The following is a 26,973-nucleotide window of genomic DNA, read 5'->3' as shown; positions in this document are numbered from 1 at the left end:
AAGCCTATATGACTTTACCCAGATGAACCCCCCCCATTCCACAGAAGCCTATATGACTTTACCCAGATGAACCCCCCATTCCACAGAAGCCTATATGACTTTACCCAGATGAACCCCCCCCCATTCCACAGAAGCCTATATGACTTTACCCAGATGAACCCCCCATTCCACAGAAGCCTATATGACTTTACCCAGATGAACCCCCCCCCATTCCACAGGCTATATGACTTTACCCAGATGAACCCCCCATTCCACAGAAGCCTATATGACTTTACCCAGATGAACCCCCCCCATTCCACAGAAGCCTATATGACTTTACCCAGATGAACCCCCCATTCCACAGAAGCCTATATGACTTTACCCAGATGAACCCCCCACCATTCCACAGAAGCCTATATGACTTTACCCAGATGAACCCCACCCCATTCCACAGAAGCCTATATGACTTTACCCAGATGAACCCCCATTCCACAGAAGCCTATATGACTTTACCCAGATGAACCCCCCCCATTCCACAGAAGCCTATATGACTTTACCCAGATGAACCCCCCCCATTCCACAGAAGCCTATATGACTTTACCCAGATGAACCCCCCCCATTCCACAGAAGCCTATATGACTTTACCCAGATGAACCCCACCATTCCACAGAAGCCTATATGACTTTACCCAGATGAACCCCCCATTCCACAGAAGCCTATATGACTTTACCCAGATGAAACCCCCCCCCCATTCCACAGAAGCCTATATGACTTTACCCAGATGAACCCCCCATTCCACAGAAGCCTATATGACTTTACCCAGATGAACCCCCCCCATTCCACAGAAGCCTATATGACTTTACCCAGATGAACCCCCCCCCATTCCACAGAAGCCTATATGACTTTACCCAGATGAACCCCCCATTCCACAGAAGCCTATATGACTTTACCCAGATGAACCCCCCCATTCCACAGAAGCCTATATGACTTTACCCAGATGAACCCCCCATTCCACAGAAGCCTATATGACTTTACCCAGATGAACCCCCCATTCCACAGAAGCCTATATGACTTTACCCAGATGAACCCCCCATTCCACAGAAGCCTATATGACTTTACCCAGATGAACCCCCCCCATTCCACAGAAGCCTATATGACTTTACCCAGATGAACCCCCCATTCCACAGAAGCCTATATGACTTTACCCAGATGAACCCCCCATTCCACAGAAGCCTATATGACTTTACCCAGATGAACACCCCCCATTCCACAGAAGCCTATATGACTTTACCCAGATGAACCCCCCCATTCCACAGAAGCCTATATGACTTTACCCAGATGAATCCCCCCCCCCCATTCCACAGAAGCCTATATGACTTTACCCAGATGAACCCCACCATTCCACAGAAGCCTATATGACTTTACCCAGATGAAACCCCCCCCCCCCCCCATTCCACAGAAGCCTATATGACTTTACCCAGATGAACCCCCATTCCACAGAAGCCTATATGACTTTACCCAGATGAAGCCCCACCATTCCACAGAAGCCTATATGACTTTACCCAGATGAATTCCCCCCCATTCCACAGAAGCCTATATGACTTTACCCAGATGAACCCCCATTCCACAGAAGCCTATATGACTTTACCCAGATGAACCCCCCCATTCCACAGAAGCCTATATGACTTTACCCAGATGAACCCCCCCATTCCACAGAAGCCTATATGACTTTACCCAGATGAACCCCCCCATTCCACAGAAGCCTATATGACTTTACCCAGATGAACCCCCATTCCACAGAAGCCTATATGACTTACCCAGATGAACCCCCCCCCATTCCACAGAAGCCTATATGACTTTACCCAGATGAACCCCCCCATTCCACAGAAGCCTATATGACTTTACCCAGATGAACCCCCCATTCCACAGAAGCCTATATGACTTTACCCAGATGAACCCCCCCATTCCACAGAAGCCTATATGACTTTACAGATGAACCCCCACCATTCCACAGAAGCCTATATGACTTTACCCAGATGAACCCCCCATTCCACAGAAGCCTATATGACTTTACCCAGATGAACCCCCCATTCCACAGAAGCCTATATGACTTTACCCAGATGAACCCCCCCATTCCACAGAAGCCTATATGACTTTACCCAGATGAACCCCCCCATTCCACAGAAGCCTATATGACTTTACCCAGATGAACCCCCCCATTCCACAGAAGCCTATATGACTTTACCCAGATGAACACCCCCCATTCCACAGAAGCCTATATGACTTTACCCAGATGAACCCCCCATTCCACAGAAGCCTATATGACTTACCCAGATGAACCCCCCATTCCACAGAAGCCTATATGACTTTACCCAGATGAACCCCCATTCCACAGAAGCCTATATGACTTTACCCAGATGAACCCCCCATTCCACAGAAGCCTATATGACTTTACCCAGATGAACCCCCCATTCCACAGAAGCCTTCTAGAGATGAAAAAGATTAAACATTGTGTTAAAATCAAAGTTTAATAGTTACAACAGCATCATTCCATAAATTAACATATACATGATTAATAAGTTTAACATTCATATCATCAGTATTATTATACATCCACTACATTTTAAAATGCCATCATATTCCCCGATATAGTGCACTTCTTTTGACGAGGGCACATAAGTAGTGCACTACGTAGGGAATATACTACTGCTGTATTTGGGATGCAAATCCATTTACATGAACAAATAAAACACTGTGTCGAGTGGAGCACTAATACTTCACACACCCTATTCCCTACATAGTGCACTACTTTAGACCAGGGTCCTATGGGCCCTAGTGCACTACGTAGGGAATATACTACTGCTGTATTTGGGATGCAAATCCATTTACATGAACAAATAAAACACTGTGTCAAGTGGAGCAGGCAAATGAGAAGATCTTCCACTAATACTTCACACACCCTATTCCCTACATAGTGCACTACTTTAGACCAGGGTCCTATGGGCCCTAGTGCACTATATAGGGAATAGGGTGCCATTCGGGTGTGACCCACAAACTGACCACAAGTCAGCAAATGTGATATTGACCAGGTTAAGAAGAGGGAACAGCCAGGTAACGAGGGTGAACGACGGATGTGATATTGACCAGGTTAAGAGGGAACAGCCAGGTAACGAGGGTGAACAACGGATGTGATATTGACCAGGTTAAGAGGGAACAGCCAGGTAACGAGGGTGAACAACGGATGTGATATTGACCAGGTTAAGAGGGAACAGCCAGGTAACGAGGGTGAACAACGGATGTGATATTGACCAGGTTAAGACGAGGGAACAGCCAGGTAACGAGGGTGAACAACAGATGTGATATTGACCAGGTTAAGACGAGGGAACAGCCAGGTAACGAGGGTGAACAACGGATGTGATATTGACCAGGTTAAGAGGGAACAGCCAGGTAACGAGGGTGAACGACGGATGGCGAAGGGTGTAAGGAGTATAAAAAGGGAAAAACAAAACTCCATAAATAATCATGTGCAAATCCACTTTAAAACAGTCAAAATATTCAAATCAATGACACTGATTTAACATGAACAAAACATTAAAGTACATTAACAGTAAATACCATATCTTCCTTCCTTCCATCTCTCTCTACCTCCCTCCCTCCCTCACTCTCTCTCTACCTCCCTCCCTACCTCCCTCCCTCCCTCTCTCTCTCCCTCTCTCTCTACCTCCCTCCCTGTCTCTCTACCTCCCTCCCTCTCTCTCTACCTCCCTCCTCTCTCTCTACCTCCCTCCCTCTCTCTCTACCTCCCTCCCTCTCTCTCTACCTCCCTCCCTCCCTCCCTCCCTCTCTCTACCTACCTCCTCCCTCCCTCCCTCCCTGTGTAGTGATTTAGTGTCCGTGTCTGGTGAGATCAATAAAATCAAGGTAAGGTACCCGTCAACAGGTACAAAATGAACAGGAGAAGAAACTGGTTCAAAAATAACCCCAGGAAGTGAAAACCCCGATACAAAAACAACGTAGCCATCTACTACACCCAGGCGTTGCACAACACAATTTAGTGGAGTTAAGAGTAGATGAAATGCAGGTACATTTGTCAACTATGTTAACTATGGTAAAACACTGTTAAAGTATTTAAATCTAAAACAATGAAAACTTCACTAAAAATTGTCTCACGATTAAAAAGGAAGACCATTAAGAAATTAAATAATTAATGGTTAGAATTGGGATTCCTTGAATATGTCAAAAATCAAAAATAAAATAAAAATTAGGGCGGGTCAAAGGCACTTAAAATACATTTGAGTAAAATTAAAAATCTTATTTTTGATGTTCCTCAACAACAACAAAAAAGTTATTTATGGTTTACCCAATACTAAAAATGAGTTAATTAGAACCATTTCCCACCATGCAGTGTAACATCTTGTATGAGTCCTAAATGTCACCCTATTCCCTATATAGTGCACTATTTTTTGACCAGACCCCAAAATGTGCCCTTGTCAAAAGTAGTGCACTACGTATGGAATAGGGTCCCATTTTGGACACACATTGTTGTGTCAGATCAGGATAGCAGACTCATTTTTTTTCTTCCCGACAGAAAGCAGGGATTGTGAAAGGTCAGAGAAGGGTCAATGTGAGTGACAGAGACATTAAGTCTGGTGTCTGAGGGATTGTGAAAGGTCAGAGAAGGGTCAATGTGAGTGACAGAGACATTCAGTCTGGTGTCTGAGGGATTGTGAAAGGTCAGAGAAGGGTCAATGTGAGTGACAGAGACATTCAGTCTGGTGTCTGAGGGAGTCGTTGGCCCTCGAGGTGCTGGGAACATTTCCAGAACATTCTACTGGGGTAAAAACACAAAACAGGTCTAATAACTAAATTAAAATGTTTTTAAAATCTATTTTTACTCAAGAGGGAGAGAGAGAGAGAGCAGTAATTGCTTGTATCAACACCTTTGGTTCATTCCAAGGACGAGAGGAAACCGAATTCTGTGGTAATTCAATCAATTTGGGAAAAAAAGCACAAAGGGCTTTTTAATGGGACTAATGTCAAAATCGAAATAGCATTGATAAAATAAACTTTGCTGCTTAAAACATTCAGCTGCATGTGAAACTGTAAGTAAAGTTATCTATTATGTCTCTGTATTTACACACAGTACTGTGTTAAGACTAGCTTTACCTCAGGTCACTGATATCTTACTGGTGTTGAACAATAGACAGATTAGAGTGTAGGAACTACAAGTCCCACAAGGACCTAGTGAATCGCCTGACACTTCTTCTTCTTCTTCTCTCTCTGTGTGCATGATGTACCAGCCACCCTCCACTTCCCTGGTACTCCCCTCTGCAGTGTCACAATGATGCAGGGTTGTGTGCAAAATTGCAACCTATTCCCTATAGGCCCTGGTCAAAAGTAGTGCACTATGTAGGGAATAGGGTTCTATTTGGGACTCATTGTCAGTGTTCTACATTTCAATCCATCAAACAATCGCCGTTTGTATTCTTTGCTCTCTCTTGATTTCATTCCTTTATCTGATCATTCATCACACAGTGCCTTCTATTCTGGTCTCACAAACTCACACTTCTGTGGTGCTGCTTGACAAAGCTCTCCTGTCTCCCGCTCACCCCCCTCACCACCTCCAATCTATCCTGCCTTGGAGCAGGGATGTCCACCTCCCTCACAACTCTCTCCTCTGCCCTTGGGTTCCTATCTCTGTTCTCAGCCATCAGGGACCGGTGCCTCTCCCAGTCCTCTCCCATCAGGCTGCTAACGTCACTCAGGTCCCCCAGGTGCCCCACCGAGTCGCACTTCTCCAGGTCCGAGGCGATGGTCTGGAGGCTGATGACAGACATGGAGTCTGACCCTGCCTCCCCCCTCTCCCTGTGACCCCAGCCCTGCTCTCTGTGTCTCTCCACCCACTGCCTGGTCTTCTCTCCATCAACCCAGTCCTTCTCATCCAAGCCTCCTCCTCCGCCACATGCTCCTCCAACCTGAACCCCGACCGCAGCTTTGACCTCAGCCTCCGCCCCCACTGGGGAGCTCCGCCCACCGCAGGCTACGGGGCGGGCCCTGGTGGCTCGGACACGCCCCCTCTGGGCATGGATCTGCTCGCTGATTTGCTCCAGGTTGCGCAGGGCGACGGAGTAGCGCATTTTTACTCTTGCAACGCGTTCTTCCAGCTGCACCACCTTTGCCTTGTGCTCCTGTCAAAAAAAAGGAAGTTGAAGGAACAGGATTTGTACCCCAAAAATGTTTCACTGTATTTTTTTTTTTAAAGTAAGTGTTCTTGGGTGAGCTCGCTTGTCGAAATCTTGAAAATAGAACAGTGTTATTTTTAATGCTGAGCAGCGCGAGCCTCTCGCGGAGCCGGTCTGCTTCATGCACTGGTTTCGTTGAAATTAAAAACGGGAGCTTCTCAAACTAACGTGTTGCTTAAAACATGGCCGATCAGAAAGAGAATGGTCGTAGCACCAAACCATGAGGGACACCGCAGCTTTATAGTGGACTCAGAGTAACACAACGCAAGCAGTTGAAGTGTTGCTGTAACATCACACTGGCAGATTGATACAGATAGAATATACCGACTATCCTACAGCGAGTACGATTGTGAACTCATTTAGAGAGATAAGCTTCTGCCCTATGGGTCATTCTGTCTGAGACGAGGCTACTCACCTCTAGTAGGTGGTTGAACTGAGCCTTGAGCTCGAAATAAGGTTTGGACTTGATGATGAACCTCTTGAGGGATTTCTGGAGGGTCTGGACACGTTGTTCTGCCTCTTGGCACAGCTGAGTGACCCGCTGGTGTTCCCTCTCACTCCGCAGCCGCTCCTCCTCTGCCTCGTTAACCTGGGGAACACACACACACACACACACACACACACACACACACCATCAGCAGCCGCTCCTCCTCTGCCTCGTTAACCTGGGGAACACACACACACACACACACCTTCAGCAGCCGCTCCTCCTCTGCCTCGTTAACCTGGGGCACACACACACACCATCAGCAGCCGCTCCTCCTCTGCCTCGTTAACCTGGGGAACACACACACACACACCATCAGCAGCCGTCGGTCATGCCTTTGGACATCAACCTGCCGTCACTCTCTCTAGGTGCCTCTTTCCCCATCAATCATCAGCATCAACCTGCCGTCTAGGTGTCTCTTTCCCCATCAATCATCAGCGTCCCTCTCAGCGTCCCTCGCACCGTCCCTCGCACCAACCCTCGCACCGTCCCTCGCACCGTCCCTCGCACCGTCCCTCGCACCGTCCCTCGCACCGTCCCGCACCGTCCCTCGCACCGTCCCTCACACCAACCCTCACACCGGTCCACATGAATTAAGCACAGAGAGTGTCTGTCCCCCCTGCTGGGAGACATAGTAAACAGAGAGTGTCTGTCCCCCCTGCACCATGCTGGGAGACATAGTAAACAGAGAGTGTCTGTCAGAGAGTGTCTGTCCCAACCTGCACCATGCTGGGAGACATAGTAAACAGAGAGTGTCTGTCCCCCCTGCTGGGAGACATAGTAAACAGAGAGTGTCTGTCCCCCCTGCACCATGCTGGGAGACATAGTAAACAGAGAGTGTCTGTCCCCCCTGCACCATGCTGGGAGACATAGTAAACAGAGAGTGTCCGTCCCCCCTGCTGGGAGACATAGTAAACAGAGAGTGTCTGTCCCCCCTGCACCATGCTGGGAGACATAGTAAACAGAGAGTGTCCGTCCCCCCTGCTGGGAGACATAGTAAACAGAGAGTGACTGTCCCCCCTGCACCATGCTGGGAGACATAGTAAACAGAGAGTGTCTGTCCCCCCTGCACCATGCTGGGAGACATAGTAAACAGAGAGTGTCTGTCCCCCCTGCACCATGCTGGGAGACATAGTAAACAGAGAGTGTCTGTCCCCCCTGCTGGGGGACATAGTAAACAGAGAGTGTCTGTCCCCCCTGCACCATGCTGGGAGACATAGTAAACAGAGAGTGTCCGTCCCCCCTGCTGGGAGACATAGTAAACAGAGAGTGTCTGTCCCCCCTGCACCATGCTGGGAGACATAGTAAACAGAGAGTGTCTGTCCCCCCTGCACCATGCTGGGAGACATAGTAAACAGAGAGTGTCCGTCCCCCCTGCACCATGCTGGGAGACATAGTAAACAGAGAGTGTCTGTCCCCCCTGCACCATGCTGGGAGACATAGTAAACAGAGAGTGTCTGTCCCCCCTGCACCATGCTGGGAGACATAGTAAACAGAGAGTGTCCGTCCCCCTGCACCATGCTGGGAGACATAGTAAACAGAGAGTGTCTGTCCCCCTGCACCATGCTGGGAGACATAGTAAACAGAGAGTGTCTGTCCCCCCTGCACCATGCTGGGAGACATAGTAAACAGAGAGTGTCTGTCCCCCCTGCACCATGCTGGGAGACATAGTAAACAGAGAGTGTCTGTCCCCCCTGCACCATGCTGGGAGACATAGTAAACAGAGAGTGTCTGTCCCCCTGCACCATGCTGGGAGACATAGTAAACAGAGAGTGTCCACTCCGACGAAGAGGCTTAACGTTTCACACGGGACCGGATTCAACTACACTACTTGTAGGATGAAGAGATTGATAGTTCTCACACCCTTTCCCCTCCAACATCATTCACCGTCTACCATAGATAAGCTAGTGATTATCTAGTACAGAGATAATCAACTCCAGGACTGGGTCATCAAATCAAATGTTGTCACATACACCCAATACAACACCTTACTGTGAAATGATTACTTTACAAGCCCTTAACTCGATGACTTGAACTGCATTGTTGGTTAAGAAAATATTTACTAAATAAACTAATAACGAGGCTATATACAGGGGGTACAGGAACCGAGTCAATGTGTGAGGACACAGGTTAGTCGAGGGAATTTGTACATGCAGATAGGGGTAAAGTGTCTATGCATAGTTAATAAACAGCAGGGAAGTAGCAGCAGTAAACAGCGAGGGGGGTCAATGTAAATAGTCCGGATGGCCATTTGATTAATTGTTCAGGAGTCTTATGGCTTGGGGGGTAGAAGCTGTTATGGAGCCTTTTGGTCCTAGACTTGGCGCTCCGGTACCGCTTGCCGTGCAGTCGTAGAGAGAACAGTCTATAACTTGGGTGACTGGAGTCTTTGACAATTTTTAGGGCCTTCCTCTGACACCGCCTGGTATAGAGGTCCTGCATGGCTGGAAGCTTGTTCCCGGTGATGTACTGGGCCGTACTCACTACCCTCTATAGGGCCTTCCTCTGACACCGCCTGGTATAGAGGTCCTGCATGGCTGGAAGCTTGTTCCCGGTGAAGTACTGTCCCGTACTCACTAGCCTCTATAGGGCCTTCCTCTGACACCGCCTGGTATAGAGGTCCTGCATGGCTGGAAGCTTGTTCCCGGTGATGTACTGGGCCGTTCACACTACCCTCTGTCATTGTCTAGTACAGAGAACATCTCTGTACCAGGTCTGAATCAGTCCGTGCTGAGAAAGAGAGACTTAAAAATAAAAACAGAAGTGTTTCAACCCTCCATGTCTTCTTAACGGTCTGCCATAGGCCCGTCCTCGGTCTTCTTAACGGTCTGCCATAGACCTGTCCTCGGTCTTCTTATCGGTCTGCCATAGACCTGTCCTCGGTCTTCTTAACGGTCTGCCATAGACCTGTCCTCGGTCTTCTTAACGGTCTGCCATAGACCCGTCCTCGGTCTTCTTAACGGTCTGCCATAGGCCCGTCCTCGGTCTTCTTATCGGTCTGCCATAGGCCCGTCCTCGGTCTTCTTAACGGTCTGCCATAGACCTGTCCTCGGTCTTCTTATCGGTCTGCCATAGACCTGTCCTCGGTCTTCTTAACGGTCTGCCATAGACCTGTCCTCGGTCTTCTTATCGGTCTGCCATAGACCTGTCCTCGGTCTGCCATAGACCTGTCCTCGGTCTGCCATAGACCTGTCCTCGGTCTGCCATAGACCTGTCCTCGGTCTTCTTAACGGTCTGCCATAGACCTGTCCTCGGTCTGCCATAGACCTGTCCTCGGTCTTCTCATCGGTCTGCCATAGATCCGTCCTCGGTCTTCTTAACGGTCTGCCATAGACCTGTCCTCGGTCTTCTTATCGGTCTGCCATAGACCTGTCCTCGGTCTGCCATAGACCTGTCCTCGGTCTTCTTATCGGTCTGCCATAGACCTGTCCTCGGTCTTCTTATCGGTCTGCCATAGACCTGTCCTCGGTCTTCTTATCGGTCTGCCATAGACCTGTCCTCTATAGGTCTTCTATATCGGTCCTGTCCTCTGTCTTCTTAGATCGGTCTGCCATAGACCTGTCCTCGGTCTTCTTATCGGTCTGCCATAGACCTGTCCTCGGTCTTCTTATCGGTCTGCCATAGACCTGTCCTAGACCTGTCCTCGGTCTTCTTATCGGTCTGCCATAGACCTGTCTCGGTCTTCTTATCGGTCTGCCATAGACCTGTCCTCATAGGTCTTCTTATCGGTCTGCCATAGACCTGTCCTCGGTCTTCTTATCGGTCTGCCATAGACCTGTCCTCGGTCTTCTTATCGGTCTGCCATAGACCTGTCCTCGGTCTTCTTATCGGTCTGCCATAGACCTGTCCTCGGTCTTCTTAACGGTCTGCCATAGACCTGTCCTCGGTCTTCTTATCGGTCTGCCATAGACCTGTCCTCTGTCTTCTTATCGGTCTTCTATAGACCTGTCCTCGGTCTTCTTATCGGTCTGCCATAGACCTGTCCTCGGTCTTCTTAACGGTCTGCCATAGACCTGTCCTCTGTCTTCTATAGACCTGTCCTCTGTCTTCTTAACGGTCTGCCATAGACCTGTCCTCTGTCTTCTTAACGGTCTGCCATAGACCTGTCCTCTGTCTTCTATAGACCTGTCCTCTGTCTTCTTAACGGTCTGCCATAGACCTGTCCTCTGTCTTCTATAAACCTGTCCTCTGTCTTCTATAGACCCGTCCTCAGTCTTCTTAACGGTCTGCCATAGACCCGTCCTCTGTCTTCTATAGACCTGTCCTCGGTCTTCTTAACGGTCTGCCATAGACCCGTCCTCTGTCTTCTATAGACCCGTCCTCAGTCTTCTTAACGGTCTGCCATAGACCCGTCCTCTGTCTTCTATAGACCTGTCCTCGGTTTTCTTAACGGTCTGCCATAGACCTGTCCTCTGTCTTCTATAGACCCGTCCTCTGTCTTCTTAACGGTCTGCCATAGACCCGTCCTCTGTCTTCTATAGACCTGTCCTTGGTCTGCCATAGACCTGTCCTCGGTCTTCTTATCGGTCTGCCATAGACCTGTCCTCGGTCTGCCATAGACCCGTCCTCTGTCTTCTATAGACCCGTCCTCGGTCTTCTTAACGGTCTGCCATAGACCTGTCCTCGGTCTTCTTAACGGTCTGCCATAGACCCGTCCTCTGTCTTCTATAGACCCGTCCTCAGTCTTCTTAACGGTCTGCCATAGACCCGTCCTCTGTCTTCTATAGACCCGTCCTCAGTCTTCTTAACGGTCTGCCATAGATATAGCTTTAGCCACTAGTGCTGAGCGATTAACTGAAATTTCAGTTTTTTTGTGGTTATTAAACTAATTGACCGATGTCGGTTCCATTTAGTTGTGGTGTTTCTCTAGAGAGAAGTCAAGAACTATGTGGGACGCTGAAGGGAGTTAAATATTCACCCTAGTTCCACAACAAACAAAACAAACGTGGTAATTAACTACATGACCATAATCCATTGCGCCTGTTATTTCCGTCTCGGACAGAGATGGACACACTTTAACGCCTGCTACCTTAAATTAGATACACAGATGGTACGAGAGAGGACTGTAAACACAGACGGTACGAGAGAGGACTGTAAACACAGACTGTACGAGAGAGGACTGTAAACACAGACTGTACGAGAGAGGACTGTAAACACAGACTGTACGAGAGAGGACTGTAAACACAGACTGTACGAGAGAGGACTGTAAACACAGACTGTACGAGAGAGGACTGTAAACACAGACTGTACGAGAGAGGACTGTAAACACAGACTGTACGAGAGAGGACTGTACGAGAGAGGACTGTAAACACAGACTGTACAAGAGAGGACTGTAAACAACACAAAGATGAGAGAGAGGGATAGAGACAGTTCGTGAAAGTATACCTCATCTACTTTGAAGAAGTAGTAAAATGATTTGGTCAGACAGCTCTGCAGCATCGTTAGACAGGCTAGCTAAATAAGATGACTAAAGACAGTACAGTATGTGGAACAGAGATAACACTGTCTGGCTGGCTGAGCAGAGTCAAGTATGACATTAAAAATAATAAGGTCTACCCCACGTGGACCTGACAGAGACAAGGGAATATTTTCAACGTTTTGGCAATTGAATGTCCACTATTTTGGCCTTTGGAATTTCCATTTTTTTTTTTAAAAAATCAAAATCATTTTAATGTCCATTTTTCATGATACATTTGTTGAATTTTTTTGTTGTTGTCGAAACTGAAATTGAAAACCTTGATATTTAATAATAATAATCAAACAAACGGACCTCAAAAAGCACTAATCTCTCACTAATCTCTCAGCACTATTAGCCACAAGTTTTCACTGTCTAGTACAAAGAAACTCCTGGACTTTGGGTTGAAGTACTAATGTGTTTTTCTTTCTACTCGGTAGTTAACCCCTCACCTGCCCTACCACGTCTGAATCAGTCGCTGATTAGAAGGAGAAAATGAAACCAGAAGTGTTGTTTCGGCCCACCAGAACCAGAGTTGAATAGCCCTGGTCCTGTATTCATAAAGCACTTCAGAGATCAGCACTCCTGGTCTGCCACAGCTACGACCTGTCCTCTCCCTGTACCTTTGAGGTCCCCCTCCTCCCTCCCTGTGCCTTTGAGGTCCCCCTCCTCTCTCCCCTCTCTGTACCTTGGAGGTCCCCCTCCTCTCTCCCTCTCTGTACCTTGGAGGTCCCCCTCCTCTCTCCCTCTCTGTACCTTGGAGGTCCCCCTCCTCTCTCCCTCTCTGTACCTTGGAGGTCCCCCTCCTCTCTCTCTCTCTGTACCTTGGAGGTCCCCCTCCTCTCTCTCTCTCTGTACCTTGGAGGTCCCCCTCCTCTCTCTCTCTCTGTACCTTGGAGGTCCCCCTCCTCTCGCTCTCCCTGTACCTTGGAGGTCCCCCTCCTCTCTCTCTCTCTCTGTACCTTGGAGGTCCCCCCTCTCTCTCTCTCTCTCTGTACCTTGGAGGTCCCCCTCCTCTCTCCCTCTCTCTGTACCTTGGAGGTCCCCCCCTCTCTCTCTCTCTCTCTCTGTACCTTGGAGGTCCCCCTCCTCTCTCTCTCTCTCTGTACCTTGGAGGTCCCCCTCCTCTCTCCCTCTCTCTGTACCTTGGAGGTCCCCCTCCTCTCTCCCTGTACCTTGGAGGTCCCCCTCCTCTCTCTCGCTTTCTCTGTACCTTGGAGGTGGCGTGGTTGAGCATCTCCTGCCAGTTGGGGTCCAGAGTGTTCCTGTCTGCCAGGAGCCCCTGCTCTGCCACGTACACCATCTCCCTGGCAGCCGTATGCATGGAGACGGCTCTCTCGTACCGCAACGCTGCCTTCTGCGTCTTCTGCTGGGCCTATGAAAACAACAACCAATCATAGTTCAGTAAAGAACACCACACAACCAATCATAGTTCAGCTAAGGACACTACAATGAATCATAGTAAAGAGAGACACCACAACCAATCATAGTTCAGTAACAGACACACCACAACCAACCAGACGACAAACCAATTACTAAGGGGCGAATCCTTACTTACAGTAAAGTTCAAATGTAATTCCCATTGACATCAATCCATGACTAAATGAAAATCTGATTGAAATGGAAGTTAGGATTAGCCTCTAAAATCAGGAGAATGATGTTGGTGGTGCCAGGAAAACAGGAAGTCTCCCCGTCACCAGCTATAAAACAGGAAGTCTCCCCGTCACCAGCTATAAAACAGGAAGTCTCCCCGTCACCAGCTATAAAACAGGAAGTCTCCCCGTCACCAGCTATAAAACAGGAAGTCTCCCCAACCAATCACCAGCTATAAAACAGGAAGTCTCCAATGTCACCAGCTATAAAACAGGAAGTCTCCCCAATCACCAGCTATAAAACAGGAAGTCCACGTCACCAGCTATAAAACAAAGTCTCCCCGTCACCAGCAATAAAACAGGAAGTCTCCCCGTCACCAGCAATAAAACAGGAAGTCTCCCCGTCACCAGCTATAAAACAGGAAGTCTCCCCGTCACCAGCTATAAAACAGGAAGTCTCCCCGTCACCAGCTATAAAACAGGAAGTCTCCCCATCACCAGCTATAAAACAGGAAGTCTCCCCATCACCAGCTATAAAACAGGAAGTCTCCCCGTCACCAGCTATAAAACAGGAAGTCTCCCCGTCACCAGCTATAAAACAGGAAGTCTCCCCGTCACCAGCTATAAAACAGGAAGTCTCCCCGTCACCAGCTATAAAACAGGAAGTCTCCCCGTCACCAGCTATAAAACAAGAAGACGGCAGCAACAGCTACAAATCATAGAGAAGTGAACCATGAAAATAGCTGATCCTCATCGTATTCTAGTCATGCTAGTTGGTAAATTATGTCAAAGCCAGAGAGGGGGAAGATTTGTCCATGCTGGTTTAGGGAGAAAGAGACGAGGTGTAGGTCCCAAGTGGCACACTATTCCCTATATATAGTGCACTACTACCCTTAGGGCCCTGGTCAAAAGTAGTGCAGTATAAAGGGAAAAGGGTGCCATTTGGAACACGCCCAATGTGACTCAGAATCCCAGGAGGGGGCGGGGCCGGAGAGAGGCCGCATCAGCAGGAGGGGGCGGGGCCGGATAGACGCACAAGGTTGCCCAAAGTTTAGGGTCGTCAGGCAAAGATTGATGACTGCTTCACTCTTGAACACCAGTTCTAATAATTTTTGTGACACGGTTCCCTTGACTGTCTGTCTCGCTCAATGGCAGTCAGACGTGTGCCAGGTCGAACCAAGCAACTGTTTTGAGGACAGAATAATAAATAAATAAAAATAAAACATTTTTTAAATCACACAACAACAAAAAACTGCTTAGTTGTCTTGTCTCCTGAATAGACGTTGACTTAGTTAACATCTAAATGCCTGGGGAAAGGACGTAGTTAACATCTAAATGCCTGGGAAAGGGACGTAGTTAACATCTAAATGCCTGGGGAAAGGACGTAGTTAACATCTAAATGCCTGGAAAAAGGACGTGGTTAACATCTAAATGCCTGGGAAAAGGACGTCGTTAACATCTAAATGCCTGGGAAAAGGACGTGGTTAACATCTAAATGCCTGGGAAAAGGACGTGGTTAACATCTAAATGCCTGGGAAAAGGACGTGGTTAACATCTAAATGCCTGGGAAAAGGACGTGGTTAACATCTAAATGCCTGGGAAAAGGACGTGGTTAACATCTAAATGCCTGGGAAAGGGACGTAGTTAACATCTAAATGCCTGGTTAACATCTAAATGCCTGGGAAAGGGGTAGTTAACATCTAAATCCCAAGTAGTTAACATCTAAATCCCTAATTAACATCTAAATGCCTGGGAAAGGGCGTGGTTAACATCTAAATGCCCTGTTAACATCTAAATGCCTGGGAAAGGGGTGCAGTTAACATCTAAATAAAGGGGGAAAAGGACGTAGTTAACATCTAAATGCCTGGGAAAGGACGTCGTTAACATCTAAATGCCTGGGAAAGGGACGTAGTTAACATCTAAATGCCTGGGAAAGGGACGTAGTTAACATCTAAATCAGGGGGGAAAGGACGTAGTTAACATCTAAATGGCTGGGAAAGGGACGTAGTTAACATCTAAATGCCTGGGAAAGGGACGTAGTTAACATCTAAATGCCTGGAAAAAGGACGTGGTTAACATCTAAATGCCTGGGGAAAGGACGTCGTTAACATCTAAATGCCTGGGAAAAGGACGTGGTTAACATCTAAATGCCTGGGAAAAGGACGTGGTTAACATCTAAATGCCTGGGAAAAGGACGTGGTTAACATCTAAATGCCTGGGAAAACCAGTGGTTAACATCTAAATGCCTGGGAAAACGTGGTTAACATCTAAATGCCTGTCTGTTAACATCTAAATGCCTGGGAAAGGCACGTCAGTTAACATCTAAATGCCTGGGAAAGGGACGTAGTTAACATCTAAATGCTGGGAAAGGGACTGTTAACATTAAATGGGGAAAAGGAATAGTTAACATCTAAATGCCTGGGGAAAGGGACATAATTAACATCTAAATGCCTGGGAAAGGGACGTGGTTAACATCTAAATGCCTGGGAAAGGGACGTAGTTAACATCTAAATGCCTGGGAAAGGGACGTAGTTAACATCTAAATCAGGGGGAAAAGGACGTAGTTAACATCTAAATGCCTGGGGAAAGGGCGTCGTTAACATCTAAATGCCTGGGAAAGGGACGTAGTTAACATCTAAATGCCTGGGAAAGGGACGTAGTTAACATCTAAATCAGGGGGAAAATGACGTAGTTAACATCTAAATGCCTGGGGAAAGGACGTCGTTAACATCTAAATGCCTGGGAAAGGACGTCGTTAACATCTAAATGCCTGGGAAAAGGACGTCGTTAACATCTAAATGCCTGGGAAAAGGACGTAGTTAACATCTAAATGCCTGGGAAAGGGACGTAGTTAACATCTAAATGCCTGGGAAAGGGACGTAGTTAACATCTAAATGCCTGGGAAAAGGACGTGGTTAACATCTAAATGCCTGGGGAAAGGACGTCGTTAACATCTAAATGCCTGGGAAAAGGACGTAGTTAACATCTAAATGCCTGGGAAAAGGACGTGGTTAACATCTAAATGCCTGGGAAAAGGACGTGGTTAACATCTAAATGCCTGGGAAAAGGACGTCGTTAACATCTAAATGCCTGGGAAAAGGACGTAGTTAACATCTAAATGCCTGGGAAAATTCGTTATACCGCCCAGATTATTTCTACTTTTCTCCTCTACAGGGCCTTCAGAAAGAATTCGCACTCCCTTGACTTATTCTTATTCCACATTTTGTTGTGTTACAGCCTGAATTCAAAATGGATTGAAACATGAAAAGCTGCAATGTCTTGAGTTAAGAAGTATTCAACCCTTTTGTTATGGCAAACAGAAATAGGTTGGAGGACGAAAAATGTGCTTAACAAGTCACATAAATTTGCATGGACTCACGCTGTGTACAATAGCGGTTAACATGATTTTTGAATGAGTACCTCAACTCTGTACCCCGCACATACAGATAATTGTAAGGTCCCTCAGTCGAGAAGTGAATTTCAAAAAACACATTCAACCACAAAGACCAGGGAGGTTTTTAAATGCCTCGCAAAGAAGGGCACCTATTGGTAGATTAAATAAAAAAGCAGACGCTGAATTTCCCTTTGAGCGTGGTGAAGTTATTAATTACACGTTGGATGGTGTATCAATACAACAAGTCACTACAAAGATACAGGCGTCCTTCCTAACTCAGTTGCCGGAGAGGAAGGAAACCGCTCAGGGATTTCAACATGAGGACAATAGTGACTTTTAAAACAGTTGGATGTGATGGCTGTGATAGGAGAAAACCACAGCCGTATCAACAACATTGTAGTTACTCCACAATACTAACCTAACTGACAGAGTGAAAAGAAGGAAGCCTGTACAGAATATAAATATTCCAAAACATTCATCCTGTTTGCAACAAGAAACTAAAAGTAATAATGGAAAATATGCGGGAAGGAAATTCACTTTATGTCCTGAATGCAAAGCGTTATGTTTTGGGTAAATCCTGAGTACCACTCTCCATACTTTCAAGCATAGTGATGGCTGCATCATGTTATGGGTATGCTTGTAATCGTTACGCCCTGGGGAGTTTCAGGATCTACGTAAATGAGCTAAGCACAGGCAAAATCCTTGAGGAAAACCTGGTTCAGTCTGCTTTCCAGCAGACACTGGGAGATGAATTCACCTTACAGCGGGACAGTAACCTAAAACACAAGGCCAAATCTACACTGGAGTTGCTTACCAAGAAGACAGTGAATGTTCCTGAGTGGCCGAGTTACAGTTTTGACTTAAATCTACTAAAATCTATGACAAGACCTGAAAATGGTTGTCTAGCAATGATCAACAACCAATTTGACAGAGCTGGAAGATTTTGAAAAGAATAATGGGAAAATGTTACATAATCCAGGTGTGGAAAGCTCTTAGAAACTTACCCAGAAAACCTCACAGCTGTAATCGCCACCAAAGGTGCTTCTACAAAGTATTGACTCAGGGCTGTGAATACTTATGTAAATTAAGTATTTCATTTAACACATTTTGCAAAATTAAAAAACAAAAAAAAAAAACATGTTTTCACTTTGTCATTATGGGGTATTTGAGCGTGAGGAAAAAAAAAAAAGAAAAGATATAGCCTGAATTCAAAATAGATAAACACAACTATTATATTAATTATAAATTCAGGCTGTAACACAACAAAATGTGGAATAAGTCAAGAGGCGTGAATACATTCTGAAGGCCCTGTAATTCCACGTTGATATTATGGGGTTTGTGTATAAGTCAGTGAAAATACATCTCAATTTAATCCATTTTAAAATGAAGCTGTAACAAAATGTGGAATAAGTCAACGGGTGTGAATACTTTCCAAAAAGGCAAATGTAGATTTTCATAACATTGGTCACACGGTGCCAGTTTCCTGAAGCACAGACACAGACACACACAGACACAGACACACACAGAGACAGACACACAGACACACACAGAGACACACACAGAGACAGACACAGAGACAGACACAGAGACAGACACAGAGACAGACATAGACACAGACACACACAGACAGACATAGACACAGAGACAGACATAGAGACAGACATAGAGACAGACACAGACATAGAGACAGACAGAGACAGACATAGAGACAGACACAGACACACAGACACAGACACAGAGACAGACATAGACACAGAGACAGACACAGAGACAGACATAGACACAGAGACAGACATAGAGACAGACACAGAGACAGACATAGACAGAGAGACAGACATAGACAGTCATAGACAGACACAGACAAAGCTAAATGTCTAGAAGAAATGCTGATCCCAGTGTCTTCTCCTTTCCTCTGCTGCATTGGCCGTGAGGTTGGTTCCTACTAACCAGATCACATTTCCAATCCATGATTTACTTAATTGGTTTCAATTAGATCCCTGAGGGTTACACAAAATATTTCCATTAGTTCTAATTACAGTTTGGAAATACCCTTCGCAACGCTGATTAAACATGGACTGGGACTCGTGCCCCGTTTCACCAAGGGACCTCAGACTGGGGTGAAAACTTCACCTTCCAAAGGTTAAATTGTTTTACGTAAATCAATAAGGATGACTCATTAGGCGGCTTCATGTACTACGTCTATTACAACAACTTGGAAGGTTAAATTCATGTAAGAATCTTAATGAAATGTTTTTTTTGTTTTTTTTACACATTCATGTGTGTGGATTAAGTTATGCAAATACACAGTGCCTTTGGATTGTATTCAGACCCCTTCACATTTTGTTATGTTGCACACTTATTCTAAAATGAATTAAATACCTTTAAAAAAAGTCCTCAGCAATATATACACACACACACACACAAAATATCCCATCATGACAAAGCGAAAACAGTTTTTTGAAAATTTTAGAAAATTTATTAAAATCAGAAATACCATAACTATTCAAACCCTTTGATATGAGACTTGAAATTGAGCTCAGGTGCATTCTGTTTACATTGATCATCCTTGGGATGTTTCTACAACTTGATTTGAGTTCACCTGTGGTTAATTCAATTGATTGGACATGATTTTGGAAAGGTACACACCTGTCAATATAAGGTCCCTCAGTTGACAGTGCACGTCAGAGCCATAAGGTTGAAGGAATTGTCCGTAGAGCTCCAAGACAGGATTTTGTCGAAGCACAGATGTGGGGAAGGGTACCAAAAAATGTCTGCAGCATTGAAGGTCCCCAAGAACACAGTGGCCTCCATCATTCTTAAATGGAAGAAGTTTGGAACCACCAAGACTCTTCCTAGAGCTGGACGCCCAGCCAAACTGAGCAATCGGGGGAGAAGAGCCTTGGTCAGGGAGGTGACCAAGAATATGATGGTCGCTCTGACAGAGCTCCAGAGTTCCTCTGGAGATGGTTGTCCTTCTGGAGGGTTCTCCCATCTCTGCGGCACTCCACCAATTAGGTCTTTATGGTAGAGTGGCCAGACGGCAACCACTCCTCAGTAAAAGGCACACTTGGAGTTTGCTCGCTTGGAATTTGCCAAAAGGCACCTAAAGATTCTCAGACCATGAGAAACAAGATTCTCTGGTCTGATGAAACCAAGATTGAACTCTTTGGCCTGAATACCAAGCGTCACATCTGGAGGGAATCTGGCACCCTCCCTACGGTGAAGCATGGTGGTGTTAGCGTCATGCTGTGGGGATGTTTTTCAGCGGCAGGGGCTAGGAGACTAGTCAGGATTGAGGGAAAGATGAAAGGAGCAAAGTACAGAGAGATCCTTGATGAAAACCTGCTCCAGAGCGCTCAGGACCTGATCGAACATCGTTGGAGACCTAAAAATATCTGTGCAGCAACGCTCCCCATCCAACCTGACAGAGCTTGAGGAGTGGGAGAAACTCCCCAAATACAGGTGTGCCAAGCTTGTAGCGTCATACCCAAGACTCGAGGCTGTAATCACTGCCAAAGGTGCTTCAAAGTACTGAGTAAAACGTCTGAATATTTATGCAAATGTAATATTTCAGTTTATTTGTAATAAATTAGCAAACATTTCTGCAAATCTAACTTTATTTGCCACATGCGCCGAATACAACAAGTTTAGACTTTCCCGTGAAACACACTAAGTACACAGTGAAGACACTTGACAGTTGGTCCGTGCATGCTTTGAGTACACGTCCTGGTAATCCGTCTGGCCCAGCGGCTTTGTGAATGTTGACCTGTTTAAAGGTTTTGTTCACATCCGCGACCGAGAGCGTTATCACACAGTCATCCAGAACAGCTGGTGCTCTCATGCATGCTTCTGTGTTGCTTGCCTCAAAGCGAGCATAAAAGGCATTCAGCTCGTCTGGTAGGCTTGCGTCACTGGGCAGCTCGCATCTGGGGTTCCCTTTGTAGTCCGTAATAGTTTTCAAGCCCTGCCACATCCGACGAGCGTCAAAGCCGGTGTAGTAGGATTCAATCTTAATCCTGTATTGATGCTTTGCTTGTTTGATGGATAGTCTGAGGGCATAAGGGGATTTCTTATAAGGGTCCGGATTAGTCTCCCTCTCCTTGAAAGCAGCAGCTCTAGCCTTTAGCTCGATGCGGATGTTGCCTGTAATCCATGGCTTCTGGTTGGGATATGTATGTACAGTCACTGTGGGGGCGACGTCATCAATGCACTTATTGATGAAGCCGATGACTGAGGTGGTGTACTCCTCAATGCCATTGGATGAATCCCGGAACATATTCCAGTCTGTGATAGCAAAACGGTACTACAGTGTAGCATCCACGTCATCTGACCACTTCCGTATTGAGCGAGTCACTGGTACTTCCTGCTTTAGTTTTTGCTAGCAAGCAGGAATCAGGAGGATAAAATTTGTCAGATTTGCCAAATGGAGGGCGGAGCATCTCTGTGTCTGGAGTAAAAGTGGTCTAGGATCCCCCCCTGGTTGGATATGTGACATGCTGGTAAAAATTTGGCAAAACGGATTTAAGTTTCCCTGCATTAAAGTCCCCGGCCACTAGGAGCGCCGCTTCTGGGTGAGCATTTTCTTCTTTGCTTATGGCCTTATAGAGTTCGTTGAGTGCGGTCTTAGTGCCAGCATCGTTTTGAGGTGGTAAATAGACTGCTACGAATAATACAAATGAGGACTCTCTTGGTAGATAGTGTGGTCTGCAGCTTATCATATGGTACTCTACCTCAGGCGAGCAATACCGAGACTTTTTTAAATATTAGACATCACGCACCAGCTGTTATTGACAAAAAGACACACACCCCCACTCATCATCTTACCAGAGGTAGCGTCTCTGTTCTGCCGGCGCATGGAAAATCCCGCTAGCTCTACATTGTCCGTATTTTCGTTCAGCCACTTCTCTGTGAAACATAAGATGTTACAGTTTTTAATGTCCCGTTGGTAGGATAATCTCCATAGTAGGTAATCAATTTTATTTTCCAATGATTGCATGTTAGCAAGAATGGAAGGCACTGGGAGTTTACTCGCTCGCCTCCGGATTCTCAGAAGGATCCCCGCTCAGCGTCCCCTTTTCTTCACGCAAAAGGCATGGATCTGGGCCTGTTCCAGTGAAAGAAAGCAGGATATCCTTCTCGTCAGACTCGTTAAAGGAAAAAAATATATTCCAGTGCGTGGTGAGTAATCACTTTTTTTATTTAAAAAAAAAATGTTACCCCCTTTCGTGGTATCCAATTGTTAGTAGTTACTATCTTGTCTCATCGCTACAACTCCTGTACCGGCTCGGGAGAGACGAAGGTTGAAAGCCATGCGTCCTCCGAAACACAACCCAACCAAGCCGCACTGCTTCTTAACACAGCGCGCCTCCAACCCAGAAGTCAGCCGCACCAATGTGTCGGAGGAAACACCGTGCACCTGGCAACCTTGGTTAGCGCGCACTGCACCCGGCCCGCCACAGGAGTCGCTAGTGCGCGATGAGACAAGGATATCCCTACCGGCAGTGCCCTACACCACTGCGTCACCCGGGAGGCCCAGTAATCGCTTATCTGAAGTCCAGAAGTTATTTTTGGTCATAAGAGACGGTAGCAGCAACATGACGTACACAATAAGCTAAAAAATAAAATTACACAAAACGCAAAAAACATAAAATAACACAATTGGTGGAGAATGTAAAATGTCAGCCATGTTCTTCGGCACCATTTTTCCAAAAAACTGTTTTTGCTTTGTCATTATGTGGTACTGTGTGTAGATTGAAGTCAAGGGGTCTGAATACTTTCCCGAAGGCACTGTAGGTTGACAGAGGCTGGGTAACTAAATGGCTATTTTGCCACACCAGAGATAATATTAAAAACCTTTCGATGAGCACCCAAACACCACTCAAAACACACATCCAGTCCGACACACAACCCCACACAAACACCAACCTCTTTGGCTAGTCTGCGGGCTTCGTAGTAGGGCCTGGCCTTCTCAATGCAGGTCCCTAGCTGGGAGCCCTGAGCATTGAGCTTCCTGGCTGAGTCAGTGAGGATCCTCCTGTAGCTGGACCTAGCATCCTGAAGGGGAGAGAGACATTCCCCAGTTAACCTCATAACTCAGTACTGTAATTGATAGGCTACCATCAAATTATATCACTCCAATAACATCCTCAAGAGGTCTTCACAATAGACCTTGAGGCAACTGCACACTGCTTCTCTGACCTCTGCTCAATAACAACATGTGAAAAGGTAAACCTTTACATTACTGTGTGCAGTGAATTAAGAGTGTGTTGACGAGGACCTTGCGGCTTAGTGAGACCTGAATCACATGACATTATCTATGTCAACACCAAGAGAAAGAGTGAGTAGGCTACACCCCAAGAAAGACAGCTTATAAAGTATAGCACTAGCATACACTGGGTATACCAAACATTAGGAACACATTCCCCTTTTTCCCTGTTGGGGCATGTCGAAAGCGTGCTGGCCCATGTTGACTCCAACGCTCCCCACAGTTGTGTTAAGTTGGCTGGATGTCTTTTGGGTGGTGGACCATTCTTGATATACAATGGGAAACTGTTGAGCGTGGAAAAACCCAGCAGTGTTGCAGTTCTTGTATGTGTGGCCTTCTGAATGGCAACAAAACACAACCCATGTCTCCATTGTCTCAAGGCTTAAAAATCCTTCTTTAACCTTTCTCCTTCCCTTTATCTACACCGATTGAAGTGTCGATAACATCAATAAGGGATCATAGCTTTCAGCTGGAGTCACCTGGTCAGTCGGTCATGGAAAGAGCAGGTGTTTTTAATGTTTTAGAAACTGACTATCAGTTGTGGGTTGTGTGGCTGATAGTCTGTTCTGGGACAAATAGACCTAGACTCCCCAGACATGTTAGATTTGATTCTGGGTTATGAGGCTAGCTGACATAAAGCTCACTCACATCCAGTTTCAGTTCCAGCTTGTTGATTTCATCACTGGCCTGATTGAGGTGCTCTAGCTCCTCCTGGGAGAGAGAGAGAGAGAGAGAGAGAGAGAGAGAGAAGGAAAAAAAGGGTAAATATTTAGTATTGGGACTGGCCTTCATCACAATAAGAGAGAATGTTTCATATTGGGTTTGGCCTGGCCATAAACATCATTACAATAAGTATTAAATAAATCCCTATGAAATTGTGGAAGCCATTTGCAATGCAGATGTGGGATTTAAATTGCATTTAAGCTAAATGATGCAAGAGTCTGCATTACTGACATGTAGTTTTGTCTATGGTTATTTACAGCTAATGTCGCTATATTGACAGCTGAATATAAGCAGTATGGAGCATGGGTTTGCAATGACAAACATTAAAGAAGTCAGATACTGTACAGGCTGCTGTACTACAGACACGTTCAATAAAATTATAAACTTGCCTTCTTCATTAGCAGCATCAACATTTTTCCCAGTGTCACCATCATCCTCACATTCTGTTTTCATGTTGTCCAGAGTGTTTTCGTTCCCTCCCCCTTCTCTCAGGATGCTGTTGTCCCCATCCTCAGCCTCTCCGCCGGGGGTCTCCTCGCGTATGTCCGACGGATCGGGACCCCCGGAACCGAATGGACTTTCACGCGAGCTCCCTGGTTCCATTCTTGGCCGACTGTGTTTCGAGGGTTTGCTCGCCCAGAGGTGAAGCATCAATTTATGCAATTCGTATAAATGTACAAATACGTGCACCACATGTCGGAAATTCACGTTTGCAATGAGCAACTATTCCTAGCTAAACTAGCAGCTAGGTCTCTGTTGTTAGCTAGCTAAATGCTGTCATCAAGGCATTGCTTTAATTGGCTGGATAACTAGCTAAGGTTAGCTAGCTATTAGCTGGTATTGCGCTGAATTTGCAGGTAGGTGACCAACTCAAAATGTTGCTCCACTTACACCAGATTACGTCATTACATGATTTGTCCCGTAGCTTGAACCAGTACAATTACTTTAGACAAACCGGTCCTTCTGACTTCTTCTCATAATATGACTTTTACGATAAAAATCCGCAAAAAAACATAAGTTTGAAGGCATTAAACATGTATATGGCTGTCAAACAAACTTTGTATCACTCCCCTGCCCTGTGTTGATAGCGCTTGGTGTCGAATGTATCAGCTGTGAACATTTTTTGAAATGGCTTCATTGATATGTTTGATTTAATCATATCATACAGTATTAAAAAAAAAACATTAAATGCATTAATAGCACACTTGCATGTTAAATTCCCACATTGTTATGCATGGCTCTTCTGCAATTACATTTACTGAACCTTTATATTAACTAGGCAAGTCAGTTTAAGAACACATTCTTATTTACAATGAAAGCCTACACCAGCCAAACCCAGACAATTCCATATGTAACTCACTGCCAGTTGTGATACAGCCTGGAATCGAACCAGAGTGTCTGTAGTTAAGCCTCATAGTACTGAGATGCAGTTCCTTAGACCACTGCGCCACTCGGGAGCCCACTCAGGAAATGCATACAACTCATGTCTGAAAAGTTTGCTGGTAATGCATAAAATTACAGGCATTGCAGGCTGTCTTACATTTCTTCATATCATTTGTCCCACCAACCCAAAAGGAGACAATGGACAATATCAACAACAAAAATAAAGTAGTTGCAGTTGCTTACTCCATTTTGTCTTTCCCAATACCAGTCACTGTAGCCTGGGTACCAGTCTTTCCCAATACCAGTCACTGTAGCCTGGGTACCAGTCTTTCCCAATACCAGTCACTGTAGCCTGGGTACCAGTCTTTCCCAATACCAGTCACTGTAGCCTGGGTACCAGTCTTTCCCAATACCAGTCACTGTAGCCTGGGTACCAGTCTTTCCCAATACCAGTCACTGTAGCCTGGGTACCAGTCTTTCCCAATACCAGTCACTGTAGCCTGGGTACCAGTCTTTCCCAATACCAGTCACTGTAGCCTGGGTACCAGTCTTTCCTAGCCAACTCATTATGGAAAAATATTATTGAGTGTAAATATATATCCTTATTCCTTTTCCTCTCTTGATCCCTCTCTCATGATAACACAGAAGGGGCAAGTGTGACTCTTCTGTCATTTCCAGAACCTCTCAACTTCACCGTGTCCCTGCGGGGGAAACCACAATCACTCTGTGAGCCACGTTCTGCCACACCAGGCAGCCCCTGGAGAACAGATACAGACAGAGAGAAGGTTGTGTTAAAAGTGATAAGACACAAGGCTGCGCCCCAAAATAGCACCCTATTCCCTATGTAGTGCACTACTTTTGACCAGGAAGGTCAGACAATATTGCTACATGTTAGGCTAGTGATGGAAATGGAATTGTAACATTTGTTGATCTACCACCCGTTTTATTGGTTCAAAACGTCAGAGGATGGATAGAAGACGGTAGCCAGGCGAATTCATTTAAGAGTATATTTTATTATGCACGATTAATCACTGCTCCCCACAAGAAAGCAGCGGTAATGTCTCTTGAGCCGGAGCCAACGTCATAGGTTGGAATTACGCCTCAGACCTCAAGTTCCTGCCTTGTTTCATTACAATAACGTTCATATACACATACATATATATATGAGAGAGAGACAGAGAGAGAGAGAGAGAGAGAGAGAGAGACAGAGAGAGAGAGAGAGACAGACAGAGAGACAGAGAGAGACAGAGAGTGAGAAAATAAAACAACAAGATATCTGACCTGAGCTCTGTCTCTTAACACCTCAAAGTCAGCCTGGGAGAGGAACTGGTTATACAGCACTCCCGAGATGGACAGATTGTTAGAGAGGTAGAGAGGACCTCATAGTACAGTAGAGAGGACCTCATAGTACAGTAGAGAGGAGCGAGAGACACAGAAAGAATGAAGCAGACGC

General features: G+C 46.0%; 1 protein-coding gene across 1 annotated transcript; it reads right to left on the bottom strand.

Moving 5' to 3' along the window:
* Nucleotides 1-3,865: 3,865 nt before the first annotated feature.
* Nucleotides 3,866-25,199, bottom strand: sh3bp5lb (SH3-binding domain protein 5-like, b). Its single transcript, XM_065018041.1, has 6 exons — nt 24,498-25,199; nt 24,063-24,125; nt 23,075-23,203; nt 13,377-13,538; nt 6,637-6,810; nt 3,866-6,167 (listed from the first exon to the last, which is right to left on the bottom strand). The coding sequence occupies exons 1-6, from the start codon at nt 24,786-24,788 to the stop codon at nt 5,532-5,534; spliced, it is 1,455 nt and encodes a 484-aa protein (XP_064874113.1). The 5' UTR covers nt 24,789-25,199; the 3' UTR covers nt 3,866-5,531.
* Nucleotides 25,200-26,973: the final 1,774 nt, after the last annotated feature.

This window comes from Oncorhynchus nerka, linkage group LG4 (assembly GCF_034236695.1).
Source record: "Oncorhynchus nerka isolate Pitt River linkage group LG4, Oner_Uvic_2.0, whole genome shotgun sequence".
NCBI classification, from domain to species: Eukaryota; Metazoa; Chordata; class Actinopteri; order Salmoniformes; family Salmonidae; genus Oncorhynchus; species Oncorhynchus nerka.
Note: the sequence above shows the minus strand (reverse complement) of the source record. Positions and strands in the feature narration are given on the sequence as shown.

Excerpts from the sequence above, each read along its gene's own strand:
- sh3bp5lb (XM_065018041.1), bottom strand. The coding sequence starts at position 24,788 with ATGCTTCACCTCTGGGCGAGCAAACCCTCGAAACACAGTCGGCCAAGA. Across the intron at positions 23,204-24,062 it reads AGCTGGAACTGAAACTGGAT|GATGCTAGGTCCAGCTACAG; the intron begins GTGAGTGAGCTT and ends TCTCCCCTTCAG. Across the intron at positions 13,539-23,074 it reads CCCGCAGACTAGCCAAAGAG|GCCCAGCAGAAGACGCAGAA; the intron begins GTTGGTGTTTGT and ends TTGTTTTCATAG.